An 11,919-nucleotide genomic window follows, 5' to 3' on the forward strand; every position below is an offset into this window, starting at 1 on the left:
CACTCCCTTGTCAGTTTATTAGGTACACCTCACTAAAACTAATGCAGTCATGCTGTTCCAGAGTTATCTGGTCTGGTGTAAATTCTCTCTTGACACTTGGAACTAAAAGAATGACCCAACTTAAGAAAAAGTAGTTGGGTTTGTTGGAGAATGAGTGGGCACTGGACAATTAATCATACTATAACTGCACCCTCATGTGTGTGTACAGTGAAGACGATGTGTGTTAATTATCTGAGCATCTGTTTCACTTACAAACATGCTTTAATGCATTATAGGGTGATTAAACAAAGCCTACATTAGATCAGAGATGATTTGTCAAACAAGCATGACTCAGATTTTCCAGACATGAAACACCAAGGGCAACTTCAATGAAAATATTACAGTCTAACTGCAACCATCTGTGTGTCCGTGCGTGTGCGCACGCCAGTGTGATGCAGCATTCATCATTAGTGTGCTTACTTTATGTGTGTGTGTTCTCAGTGTAAAGAGTGTTTGAGAGTCCCACCAATGCCTCTGCTTCCAGGTTAGGTCCTTATACTTCTGTAAGGTACTGAGGATTGCCTGTTCAAACAAAGATTTGAGCCGTGACTTACATAAGGTTTAAAGAAAAATTAACATTCCGTCTCCTGGACGTCACCAAGTGCCAGTGTTTTCTTCAGATCAGGCTGAGAGGTCAGACAGGATTTCCCCCACTGGCAGCAGTTGGCTACACAAATATAGACCTGAAAACAAACATGTTATTGGGGAGAGGGCCACAGGAAAAGCCAGACAAAGCGTCTGTTACGTAGTAGCTGAAAATAAATAGCAGTTCCCATCACTCACCAGACGTTAAAGCTATCCTGAATGGCAATTTTTTTTGGGTTCTAAAGACGTCTGATTCAGAAATGACCTCTTGGCAACACAAAAATCAAGACACAATTAGAGACTGGCCTATGTAATGAAAAATTAGTTTGACAATTGTTTTAATGAAGCGGTTGATAAAACAGTAGACAGTAATATAATCCAGTTTAGTCATGATAAAATTTCTCTGACCACAGTTATAGACCAAAACAATCTGTTTGCACAGTTTTTCCCAGTTTTTTTTGGGTAAATTCATTTAAAACCAGAGAGTGTATCTCTACACTACCTCATGAGGAGGCCTAATAACTAATGACAAATGAGTGTGAATTATTATATCTTCCTGTTGCACTCTCATTCTTGTCCTTCCTTTAAAAGATGGGAAATTATTCTGTGGTCCACGGCATGCTTCTTGTCTTTGTTTGGTATCAAAGAAGCAGTGTGGCCTTTCAAGACATGAAGCTGGTAGAAGAACCCAATGAAGTTGAGCTGCAAGACCACAACAAAAGAGCTAGGATAGTGTATCACTGCTTATTGTACACTCCATTTCCAAAGTCTGATCAAGTCCAGAGTGTGATGAGAAAATGCAGTTTCGTTGTAATAACTGGCTTGAAATTAAAAAGTTTGACAGAGCCCATTTACTTTGCTCTAGAGCCCATAGCAGATTTTAACTGAATATGGATCTGCTGCCATCTAGTGGTAGATCTGTGTCACTAAAGGAAAGAGACCATATGAAATCACCTGACGAATCAGGCTTTCAGTGGTAATCATTAGGTTATGTTCAATATCATAATAAAACAGAGTGTTTTGATGAAGGTAATTTCTTTTTCCAGCTAACACTTTAGATTCAATACTGACCAGAATACATATGAAGTAAGCACACACTTTCTCCATTGGACTGTAATCACAATTAAATATTAGAGCTCCTACTTATGAATGAGGTTGTGAGCAGGGATCATAGTAGCAAAAGAAAACCTCTGTTTGTTTTCCTTTATTACTATACATTCAGGGAATGGATGTGTGATTACTTCCACTAATCAAGCTGCTGTCTCATCATGCTTCATATTTGGTCTCACCGGCACATACATCCCAAAGGCTACTATCGAAAGTCAAAGCGTTTGCAGCAGATAAAATCAAAATAAATCAGGAACTTTAGTTAACATCCCTGTATGATTTCATTGACATCAACATGATCAATAAAATCTTTGCATCATCTGTATGCTTCACTCAAAACATTGACACACATTTAACTTACAATAATTGCCATGAATGTATTCTAATCTTCACTGTTACACAGTGAGTGGTGTAACATTAGCACTCTACACACACACACACACACACACACACACACACACACACACACACACACATATAGATATTTGGCCACTTTATGATAATACCTTGGGCATCTTACTCAATACCGCCCCCTATTCAAGACTATTCTGTTTTTGGGTTGTAGAAATCCTTATCCCACGTTTTAAATCTAACCATGTTTAGCACATTCTGAAGTTGTTTAAGAGCACTCTCTTTAGCCTTCTGCGTGTTCTCAGGTGTGCACGTGGGAGATGTTGGTCGAGCTTGGTTCTTAACTTCTTCCTCTTTTTTAAGCAACTCACTCAGGCTCTCAGCTTCAGCACAGTTGCCATACGGCCACTGTCTTGTTTCAGTCGTGTGCAAACCAAACAAATTCCCACATGATCTGCAAGGAGGCATTGCATCTCCTTCTCTGAGGTTAAACGCCTGGCACCTTACATTGTTTGGAATTTTAATGGTTCCATCAAAGTATGACTTCTTAACCTTATCTGGATAGTAAGTCATCACTGCACCAGCTACATAATCATCCCATCTGCTAAAACAGGAGGCAGCTATCACAATTTTCCCAGGATTTGGACCAGAAGTGGACATGGAGACACCGTAGTGCCTTACTGAATTGTTGGATTTCTGAGAAACACATATGGTGGAGGAGACCAGGAACCTCTCTTCCAGACCGTTGATGAGATCTTTCAGAGTCTGCTTTATTTGGTCTTCTTTCTCTTGTCCGTTATGCATGACTACCTGGAAGCAGTTACAAATATGATCAGGATGCTACACCTGCAAAGTATGATTCACTTAGTCTTTTGTAAAATGTAACAATAGAAATTAATTCTGAACTGTAGCATTTGAGGACATGGAAGTGAGGTAGAACTTCACACTCCTTGTTTTAAAAATATTTGTGAATTAACGACTTTGAATTTTAAAATTGAATAAAAAAGCAACGATCCAAAAATCTAGGTCACAATGAGATTTTATAATTGCATTTGCAGGGGAAATACGGACCATATATTTTGCATTTTGACCCTTAAGTTTTGGATATATCAATATTTGTTTATATTTTTCGTTACTTGTTGCCATTTTTACTATACCATTCAGGTAAAGAACTTTATATTATACTTAGCTGTATAAAATGATGTATAAAATTAATAAAGTTTGATGAATTGCCTGAAAATGTGTATTCCACAAGGTAACGCAATCCATACCACATCTTACCATGTCCATAACACAGGAGAAAGGACTCCGCCTTGGAAGTTGAGTCGAGTAAAACTTAAAAGGTCCAGGATATTTCTCCTTCAGGTTATCCAATATCTCCTCGTTACCGACAATACTTTCTGGGGTATAGGGGGCATTGTTGACTTTACCCAAAAAGAAGATGCTGTGAAGCATCTGTTAAGTCAAAACACATGTATTTATTATTATAAACTTAAAGGTGAGATTATAGGACATGACTGTGATCAAAAACAGAAAACTTTCAATTAACCTACCTCATCCACGAAGTGTTTACTTCCGGGTGTCTGGTTACACCAATCCAGCATTGCTTTGATAATGCGGAAGGCATTTCTTCTCAAAGGTTCTTGAGTTTTCAGAAATTCTTCTCTTCTAAAAGAGAAAAAGAGAGTTTTTACAGAGCCCTCTATCAGAGAGTTAAAAACACATTACAGCACTGACAACTTGCGGATCAGCAGAATCAGCTGACTCACCTCGCCCGCTCCTGCCCATCCTATTTCAGTCATCGGGGGGAAAAAAACACGACAACAGTTAAACGTTTCACAGATATAACAGAATTAAAATGGGGGTTTGCAACACAGAATTCAGTTGTAATAGTATCAGTGGAAGAAAGGGTGCTAGCAGAAGGCTGCTCCTCACCATTGCTGCAGTGTAAGAATGAAAGAGAAAGCAAATAAAAAAAGTCCTGCCTTATGCAACACCATCTGGTGAATGCCTTAAAAATTCTTATCATGTGGTTTCCAGTAAATCATAAGCATTTATTTACAGTACAAAGTCAACCAGGCTCATAATATGACTGTGGAATACACATTCTCAGTCAATTCATCAAACTTTATTCATTTTATACAGCATTTTATACAGCTAAGTATAATATAAAGTGCTTTAGAATTAAGACAGGTCAGGTGGAGGACTGCACCATTTAGCCAAGTGCAATGCCATGTACGGCATTAATGAAGTAACGGGCTGCCTATGCTGATCAGTAACTCTATGAGAAAATCTCCACAAGACCCAACCACGCGGAGCAGAATGAAATTGAAGGCTTTGTGCAGCAAGAAAAGGACACCAACATGAATAAGTCTTAATTGCGTATACTTTAATTGCTTACTCTATGTCAGTACAATTGAGTGAGTCTACACAAAAAATAAGCAAGAAAGCGAGCAAGTTGCTCAACTACACTGAGAACAGGAACTCGAAATTTCCTTCCTGAATAAGCTGAGGGTGGAGTTGAGGCTGGCTTGTGGTCTGTGTCTTCTGGCTTTCTCCCGACGTCCACAGATATGCACATTCAACATAATTACTAACAAGTCTGTACGTGTGACTCTGTTTTTCTGTGTTTTAACCCTGTGATAGACCGGCGACCTCAGTATGTGATCAGCGGGGGATCATATATATATATTTCTAAGCCCCAGAGAGCTGTGCTTGAGGGAATTTTCTTTTCCATTAAGATGATTTCTGTTGATTGCTTTTGAAATGATGAATCCAAGGCTTTTGAAGCATGCGCCAGAATCTGTTTTTAAAAAAAAGGGATCGTTAAGCACATATCAGGTATTTCAAGATCAGCCCATGACATATCTGATAATTCTGCATGGAAAATTGTCACGTTTCTACCTCCCAAGCAAGCAACCATGATATTTTATGTTATGGCAATAATTAACGCTGAAAGAGCTTACAACCACTGAACTTATTCCATGGGTTGTCAAGACCCCCACACAGACAGAATCTGGCTTTTAATATGCTTTACTGTGCTACTTTGGGCCTTTGTGAGTGGCTCAAGTCATGTAACCAGTTCTGGAACCATTACGACATTGTGCCTTTAATATTCACCCTGCATCCAAGATAATGTTAGGACAAATACCCACCTATATGTCTGCTGTTATTTGAGACATTCCAAGACTTTGGTCTTGTTTGCTTTCACCAGTTTTTGATGCTCTTGCTCCAAACTCCTCCCCACAGCACCCATCTTCACTTCTTCCCAGTCCTCCTCAGTCTAGACACAACAGGTCACATTAAGAACACACACACACACACGTCAGTACAGGCGAACGATCACTAGCATCAGGAATCCCGTGGGACTGCTTATTCTCTGTAAATGACTCCAACTTCTCACCATATCTTTGAAGGCCTCCCCGTTGTAATAGCTCTTGGAGGCTGGATACTCTATTTCCTTGTAACGTAGCTGCTCCAGGCTTGAAGCCACCAGATGCAGCTCCTCTCCATCATAGGCATACAGCTTTTTGTCCTCACAGGTCATCAGAACAAGCTGGTCACACGGGCATGAGGTGCCCTCCACTACACCTACGACCTGCATGTTTACTATGTTGGGAAGGTAAAATTTTCCCCACCCGTTCACCTCATCAACTTTGCCTCTGTAAATGGTGTCGTCAAGCCCTGCTATCCTCAATATGGCGCCAGCTGGGTTCTTTAGTTTTAAATTCTTCTGTTTATTTGTGGACACAAATTGTGACACCAATGCCAGGTATTCTGCACCTGCAACACGAGAGAAACAAGATGGAGAAATATGTGAAGGACTAAACAGCAAGGTTATCGTGGTATGTAAGGGAAAGATGTGTAGTCAACCTTCTGCTCTGTTGCACTGCTGCAAATCAGGCATAACAAGCTGACCAGCCAAACTGAAAGACAGAAAAGAAAGGAGGTTACCAAAACCACGCTATGCTGACATTAACCATGGGAGGTTGCAAAATATACATTTACAAGCAGCAAAATAGTGACTGGGGTCAGTTAAGCCATTCACTGTTGGGTTTACAAGGAAAGTAAAACTTGAAGTCTGAGTAGACTTAATTTTTTTTCACAATCAAACAACCTGGCCCTTTAATTTAGGGTGTGAACAAAATAAGTTGATATGACTTTGACCAATTTGTGATACTCCAGAATTTATTTGAGCTTGTTAGATCCATCTCTTTTCTGTTATCTGTGGCGGCTGCAGGTAACTGCATTGTGTTTCTTGTCACCAAATGCCCTTAAGTAAACACTTCTCCACAGGTATCCTCTGATACGTCAGTGTTCATTTCAGCCTCCCTGAACAAAGAGAAAATCGCAGGTACCTCGTTACTTCAGCCGCCATCCTGGCTCTCTGTCACCTAGAAAAAAAAATTTCATTATAGCAGTGGTTGAAAAAATTACTCAAATCCCCCATTTAAGTAGAAATGTCAATTACACTATAAAGAGTCTTTATAATGTTCTTTAAAGCACCTCTACAAAGTATAACACAGCCTATTTTATCAATTATTTGTCTCGAACCTAATCAGCATTAACTGACTCAAACTAATTTTTGTGTATAAAATAAAAAGGCTACTAGTAGTTAAAGCCACCAGATGATGTTATGTTGTAAAAAAGCAATATCTGTCCCCTAAAATGTGGTGGATTAACAGTATAAAATGATATTATACAATATATAATTGCCTTACAGAACTCTAAAAAACATTAAATTGTCATTCATTTTGCGAAAGGCTCATTCTATTTTCTTACTCTGTCTTTAAATGATATTTTATCATATATGTGGAGCAATTTAATTATTTTTTTTACATTAATTATTGTCTATTAATAGATACATTGAATCGGAATGACTAAAATGTTTAAAGATGGGCTTTTACTGTTTGTTATCCCAGGTGTTATGTATGTAATCCTGATGTATTTATCTGATACCTAGAATTTTAGATCTGAAAACGAAACCAACGCGCACGTCACAAACACAGACTACTGTTCGCTGCGATAACGCCATTTAAGATTATTAACGAACAGAATCAACCCGACCTAAAACAGAAATGCGTAATAAACGCACTGGCAACCGACGGTGTCTTCTGACAACACGAGTTAAACACCAACTACCGGCGGCGTCACCTGCCAACGGTTTCTGCAGAGCCCTCTATCAAACCCGGAGAAAGTCGTGAACCGAAAGCGTAACACACAAGCCGTAATAATTCACGGTTATTCTATAAAATGAACTGAGAGTAGTTAGCTAGTAGTTAGCTGGTAGTTAGCTAGCAGTTAGTTAGTGTTTTTACCTGTGACAGCGAAGCTCGGGACCGTGCGTCGACTACGTTCGACAGTTTCCGCTGAAGCTTCGTGTCAGGGCTTGTATCGTTTTGGTTTTAGAGAACCACGTAATCGATGACAAACGACGTGGTTTCACCATACTCACGTGATCGTGTAGACCCAAGGTTCCAAAAAATACACAAAGTGTGTTTTACTCTGTTTACTGCTTTTCAAGTGAATCTTTTTGTCACTATTTTTCCATTTAATCCTCTCAAGTCAAAAAGGAAAAACACTGTCTGTTTCATGTTTATCATAGTCAAGCGTGTAATCAAATAAACAAGGAAACCAAAACCAAAAAACACAAGCTCCCCCATATCTCCCCCAAGACCAGACATTTAAGTGAATTCCCATGAGAATTCGTTTATATTTTACGATTCCTTGCTAAAATGAGCCCCACACATACACAGCTAGCCTATTACCCAGTGTAATTTACATAACTGCCTCTAGTGTGGACCTGCTGCCTATTTGACCCCTCCACCACTGAACGGAGGCGAGGATACTGGGCCCATGTGGTGGTGTGATGAAGGACTCTGGGTGTCACAAATATAAAGCTGGTAGGTTACGTTAAGGATCTTACAGTTAGGCTCTTTAATTACTAAAGAAGCTGCTTTGATGACTTGTGTCCACTAGATGAATTAGAGCGATGCACTTAGCCCTGGCCTTCTCTTTGAGTATCCGGTAAAACAAGCCCAAATCATGTTCTGAGCTGGAAACACCCTGCAACCAGCAAGAAAATGAGGAACACCAAGGTCATCATTCACAGCCTGAACACGCCGGTTGTCTGTCCTACACATGTGCAGCTTTGAATGCAGTGAAAATGCTGCTGAGGAAGTAAACCCTAGCAGAACTGTGAAGAACTGTGACACTTGCCCTCCTACTGTTAAAGGCGGCAAGGGGACCAGGTTGGACCCGTTCCTGGCCATCAGAAAGGTTCTGAAAGGTGTTCCACATCAGTATGAGGAATGCATTCTTTTGAGACCAAGTAAACCTGGAGGTGTTACCTTGTAATAGGACACAAATGACCAGAAGGAGATTTAACTCATGGTAAAGCCACAGGTCAGATGGCTTTATAGTGGTATTTCTATTAGGTTATATTATATTCATATTAGATTAGCTTTATTAGAACTGTTTCCAATGACGTGATATGTACAAGGAGGCATTGGAAGCAGGGGAGCTGCCTGCTACTATGTCACAAGCCTTAATTGCACTTATTCTTAAAAAAGACAAGGATCCTTATCACTATAATAACTTTTTCCCCATTTCCCCATATACGTATATATAAACAAGAATATATAATCAAACAAAGATGAACTAAAAAAGCACTTCTTTAGATAAGGTTACAGCACATAAATTCAAAACAATTTATGAACCTTAGTTTACATCACAGTAATGTCAATATATCAACTTTTGCATCACCTGCACGCCTCATTCAAACTGCAGACACACATTTAGCTTTTAATTTTTGGCATGAACCCATTCTCAAAAGGTACAGAAATGTACATCACAAGTTGCTGTAACATCAGCAGTTTGCAGTGATAAAGCTTGACATATTGACAGCTGTGATCACATGCATTCCAAGTCCCCTCAAAAAGGTAGGAATTTCAGTGCCTAGAGGGTCACTGTGAAGTCAGTTGTTTGAAGTTTTTGTCGACAAAGAATGATATCAAAATAGATCTATCTCATTACTTTGTAATAAAGACCCATGAAAATCTTACACATCAATTTTAAATATTTAATAACAACACAAAAGAACAACCACTATGAGAAGAACAGTGTCAAAGGAAGTAATGATACCAAAACAAGAGGGTTAATTTCCCTTTTTTAAGATGTAATGCTCCTTGGGGTGTAGAAAGAATGATCCCAGCTAAATTTCACTTGGCACAGCAAATATTCAAGATGTTTCAAAACAATCTCTTTAGCCCTCTGCCTTTTTTCAGGTGTGCACGTGGGAGATGTTGGTCCAGCTAGGTTTTTAACCTCCCTCTCATTTTCAAGCAACTTGCTCAGGCTCTCAGCTTCAGCACAGTTGCCATACGGCCACTCTTTTGTTTCAGTCGTGTGCAAACCAAACAAATTCCCACATGATCTGCAAGGAGGCATTGCATCTCCTTTGCTGAGGTTAAATGCCTGGCACCTTACATTCAGTGGAAGTTTGATGGTTCCATCAAAGTATGACTTCTTAACCTTATCTGGATAGTAGGACATCACTGCATCAGCTACATGACTGTCCCAGGCACTACAACAGGAGGCAGCGACCATGACTTTCCCGGGAACAGCGCCAGAAGTGGACATGGAGACTCCATAGTACCTGAGTGAATTTGGGTTCTCAGTGTTCTGAGATACACAGATGGTGAATGAGATCAGATGCTTTGCTCTGCGACCCCTGGACAGTTGACGGATGAAGTCTTGCAGTGTGCCTATGATTTCATTTTCCCTCTCTTGTCCAAGCAGGTGGACAATCTGCAAGCAATCACAATTATGATCAAGCTGCTGTTATCACCACAAACGCGGTATTATTCACCGAGTCATGCTTTGTGTTTGTGAAATTCAACAATGTACGTTAATCATAAACTGTGATATTTGATTTTGATATTTTTAGCATGTCTATACAACTTGACAAAGAAGAACTGTATTATCTTTTGAAGAACTATACTCTCACCATGTCTAGCACACATGAAAGTGGACTCCGCTTGGGTACTTGAGAGGAATAGAGGCCAAAAGGCTTTGGGTAGCAGTTCTTCAACGCATTCAACATCTCTTCATCTCTCACAATAACTTCTGGGGAATATGGTGGATTGTTGATCCCTCCCAAAAAGAAGATGCTGTGAAGAATCTATAAAGTCAAAATACAAGTCACACACAAAGAGATGTGATTTTCTGTGTCGTATGAGAAGCATAATTTGTTCAAATCACACTATGACGCACCATGCAGCATGTCTAAAAACAGAAAATTTCAAAGGTTCATAACAATCCCCGTCAGACATACCTCATCCACCAACACTGTAGTATTTTCTTGAGTTTGGGTGTTCAGTTCAAGCATTTTGTGGATAATTAAGAGAGAATTCTTTTTGAAAATATCTTTACTATCCTGGAATTCTTCTCTGAAATGATAAACATCAGTTATTATCAAGAATTAAAAACCAGAATGGACCAGTAAGCACTTTTGGTTCAGTCAATTAGTTGACTTACCTTCTTTTCTGTTCGGCAGCCTGATTTAATTGGAAAAATACAGGACACGTTATGACAATCACACATTTACTGACAACAAAAATGAATGTGGCAATGTAGAATTTAATTGTTATGATATAAAATAGTGACAAAGGAAACCACTTAAAAGCAACTACTCACCATCATAAGTTAAGAGTAAATGAAACTGAGATATGAAGAAATTAAGCCCCTCCCTGGATCCAACTACTTCACTTTAGTTGGTTTCCTTGTCATTACGTAAAACTGAATTGCGATTAACAAATACAATGTGACTGACCTTTATAAGGCGTAAATGCTACATGGCAGAATGGTGAGAGATTTATTGTTCTACAGGAATGTCAGAGAAGTGGTTGGTTTGCCACTGAACAGAGTGGGAAGTCTCTGCGAGTATGAAACCGTACAGAGTGGCAGAGGAAATGTCGGAAGATAAACTCCTGAGTGGAGTATGGCTCCCTGACATTAAAAGCTGTTTACACCAAGAACAGATAAATTGCTTGTGAAAATACAATAAATCTCTAAAAGGAATGCAAAATATAGCATTTTTTGTGTGAGACAGACACCCCTTTCTCTTGCGGAACAGGGTGTCTGTCTGACAGGCTGTGTATTTATCAGGCTGTGGCTGCTAAAAATTGTGCCCCAACGAAAACTGAAAGGAGCAATGAAAAACTCGGCTCATGCAGTAACAACTCATTTAACAATGGGTACTAAGAAAGAAACTTTGAGTCTCTGAGTTGTCATTGATCGAGATACGTCCTTTAACTCCCACTTAAAACAAGACTGCCTTTTTTCACCTACTTAACATTGAAAAAATCTGGTACATCCTGTTTCTAGTCCATGCTTTTGTTACTCATAGGCTGGTTTATTGTAATTCATTGTCATCAGGCTGCCCAAACAAGTCTCTAAAGGATCTCCGGAATACAGCAGCGCGAGTCCAGACTGAAACTAGGAAGAGATCACACTTCTTCTGTGTTAGCTTCTCTGCATTGTCTTCCTGTAAAACCCAGAATAGAATTTAAAACCCTCCTCCTCACCTACAAAGCGCTTATCTGGGTTCAAGCACCATCACATCTTAACGAGTTCATAGTAACCTATTACCCAACTAGAACACTGCGCTCTCAGAACACAGGCCTGCTTGTGGTTCCTAGAGTAGAATGGGAGGCAGAACCTTCAGTTATCAGGCTCCTCTACTGTGGAACCATCTTCCAGTTTGAGTCCGGGAGGCAGACACCCTCTCCACATTAAAGAGTAGGCTTTAAACCTTCCTTTTGGATAAAGCTTATA

General features: G+C 39.6%; 2 protein-coding genes across 3 annotated transcripts; both read right to left on the minus strand.

The window, feature by feature from the left end:
• Window positions 1–971: 971 nt before the first annotated feature.
• On the minus strand, window positions 972–4,882 carry LOC120786001. Of its 2 annotated transcripts, none has more exons than XM_040121052.1 (5): window positions 4,018–4,882; window positions 3,852–3,871; window positions 3,636–3,750; window positions 3,364–3,537; window positions 972–2,892 (listed from the first exon to the last, which is right to left on the minus strand). In XM_040121052.1, the coding sequence occupies exons 1-5, from the start codon at window positions 4,018–4,020 to the stop codon at window positions 2,275–2,277; spliced, it is 930 nt and encodes a 309-aa protein (XP_039976986.1). In that variant the 5' UTR covers window positions 4,021–4,882; the 3' UTR covers window positions 972–2,274. The 2 variants fall into 2 exon arrangements, with proteins under 2 accessions (XP_039976986.1, XP_039976987.1); XM_040121053.1 differs by having other exon boundaries at window positions 3,354–3,537.
• Window positions 4,883–9,220: 4,338 nt separating this feature from the next.
• Window positions 9,221–10,808, minus strand: LOC120786000. Its single transcript, XM_040121051.1, has 5 exons — window positions 10,780–10,808; window positions 10,621–10,640; window positions 10,418–10,532; window positions 10,091–10,264; window positions 9,221–9,891 (listed from the first exon to the last, which is right to left on the minus strand). Exons 1-5 carry the CDS (start codon window positions 10,783–10,785, stop codon window positions 9,253–9,255), a joined length of 954 nt encoding a protein of 317 aa, XP_039976985.1. The 5' UTR covers window positions 10,786–10,808; the 3' UTR covers window positions 9,221–9,252.
• Window positions 10,809–11,919: the final 1,111 nt, after the last annotated feature.

The sequence above is a fragment of the Xiphias gladius genome, chromosome 24 (assembly GCF_016859285.1).
Source record: "Xiphias gladius isolate SHS-SW01 ecotype Sanya breed wild chromosome 24, ASM1685928v1, whole genome shotgun sequence".
Lineage (NCBI taxonomy): Eukaryota > Metazoa > Chordata > Actinopteri > Istiophoriformes > Xiphiidae > Xiphias > Xiphias gladius.

Coding starts and splice junctions, on each gene's coding strand:
- LOC120786001 (XM_040121052.1), bottom strand. Junction 3,538..3,635: donor GTAAACACTTCGTGGATGAG/GTAGGTTAATTG, acceptor TTGACTTAACAG/ATGCTTCACAGCATCTTCTT. Junction 2,893..3,363: donor TCTCCTGTGTTATGGACATG/GTAAGATGTGGT, acceptor AACTGCTTCCAG/GTAGTCATGCATAACGGACA.
- LOC120786000 (XM_040121051.1), bottom strand. Junction 10,265..10,417: donor CTACAGTGTTGGTGGATGAG/GTATGTCTGACG, acceptor TTGACTTTATAG/ATTCTTCACAGCATCTTCTT. Junction 9,892..10,090: donor TTTCATGTGTGCTAGACATG/GTGAGAGTATAG, acceptor GATTGCTTGCAG/ATTGTCCACCTGCTTGGACA.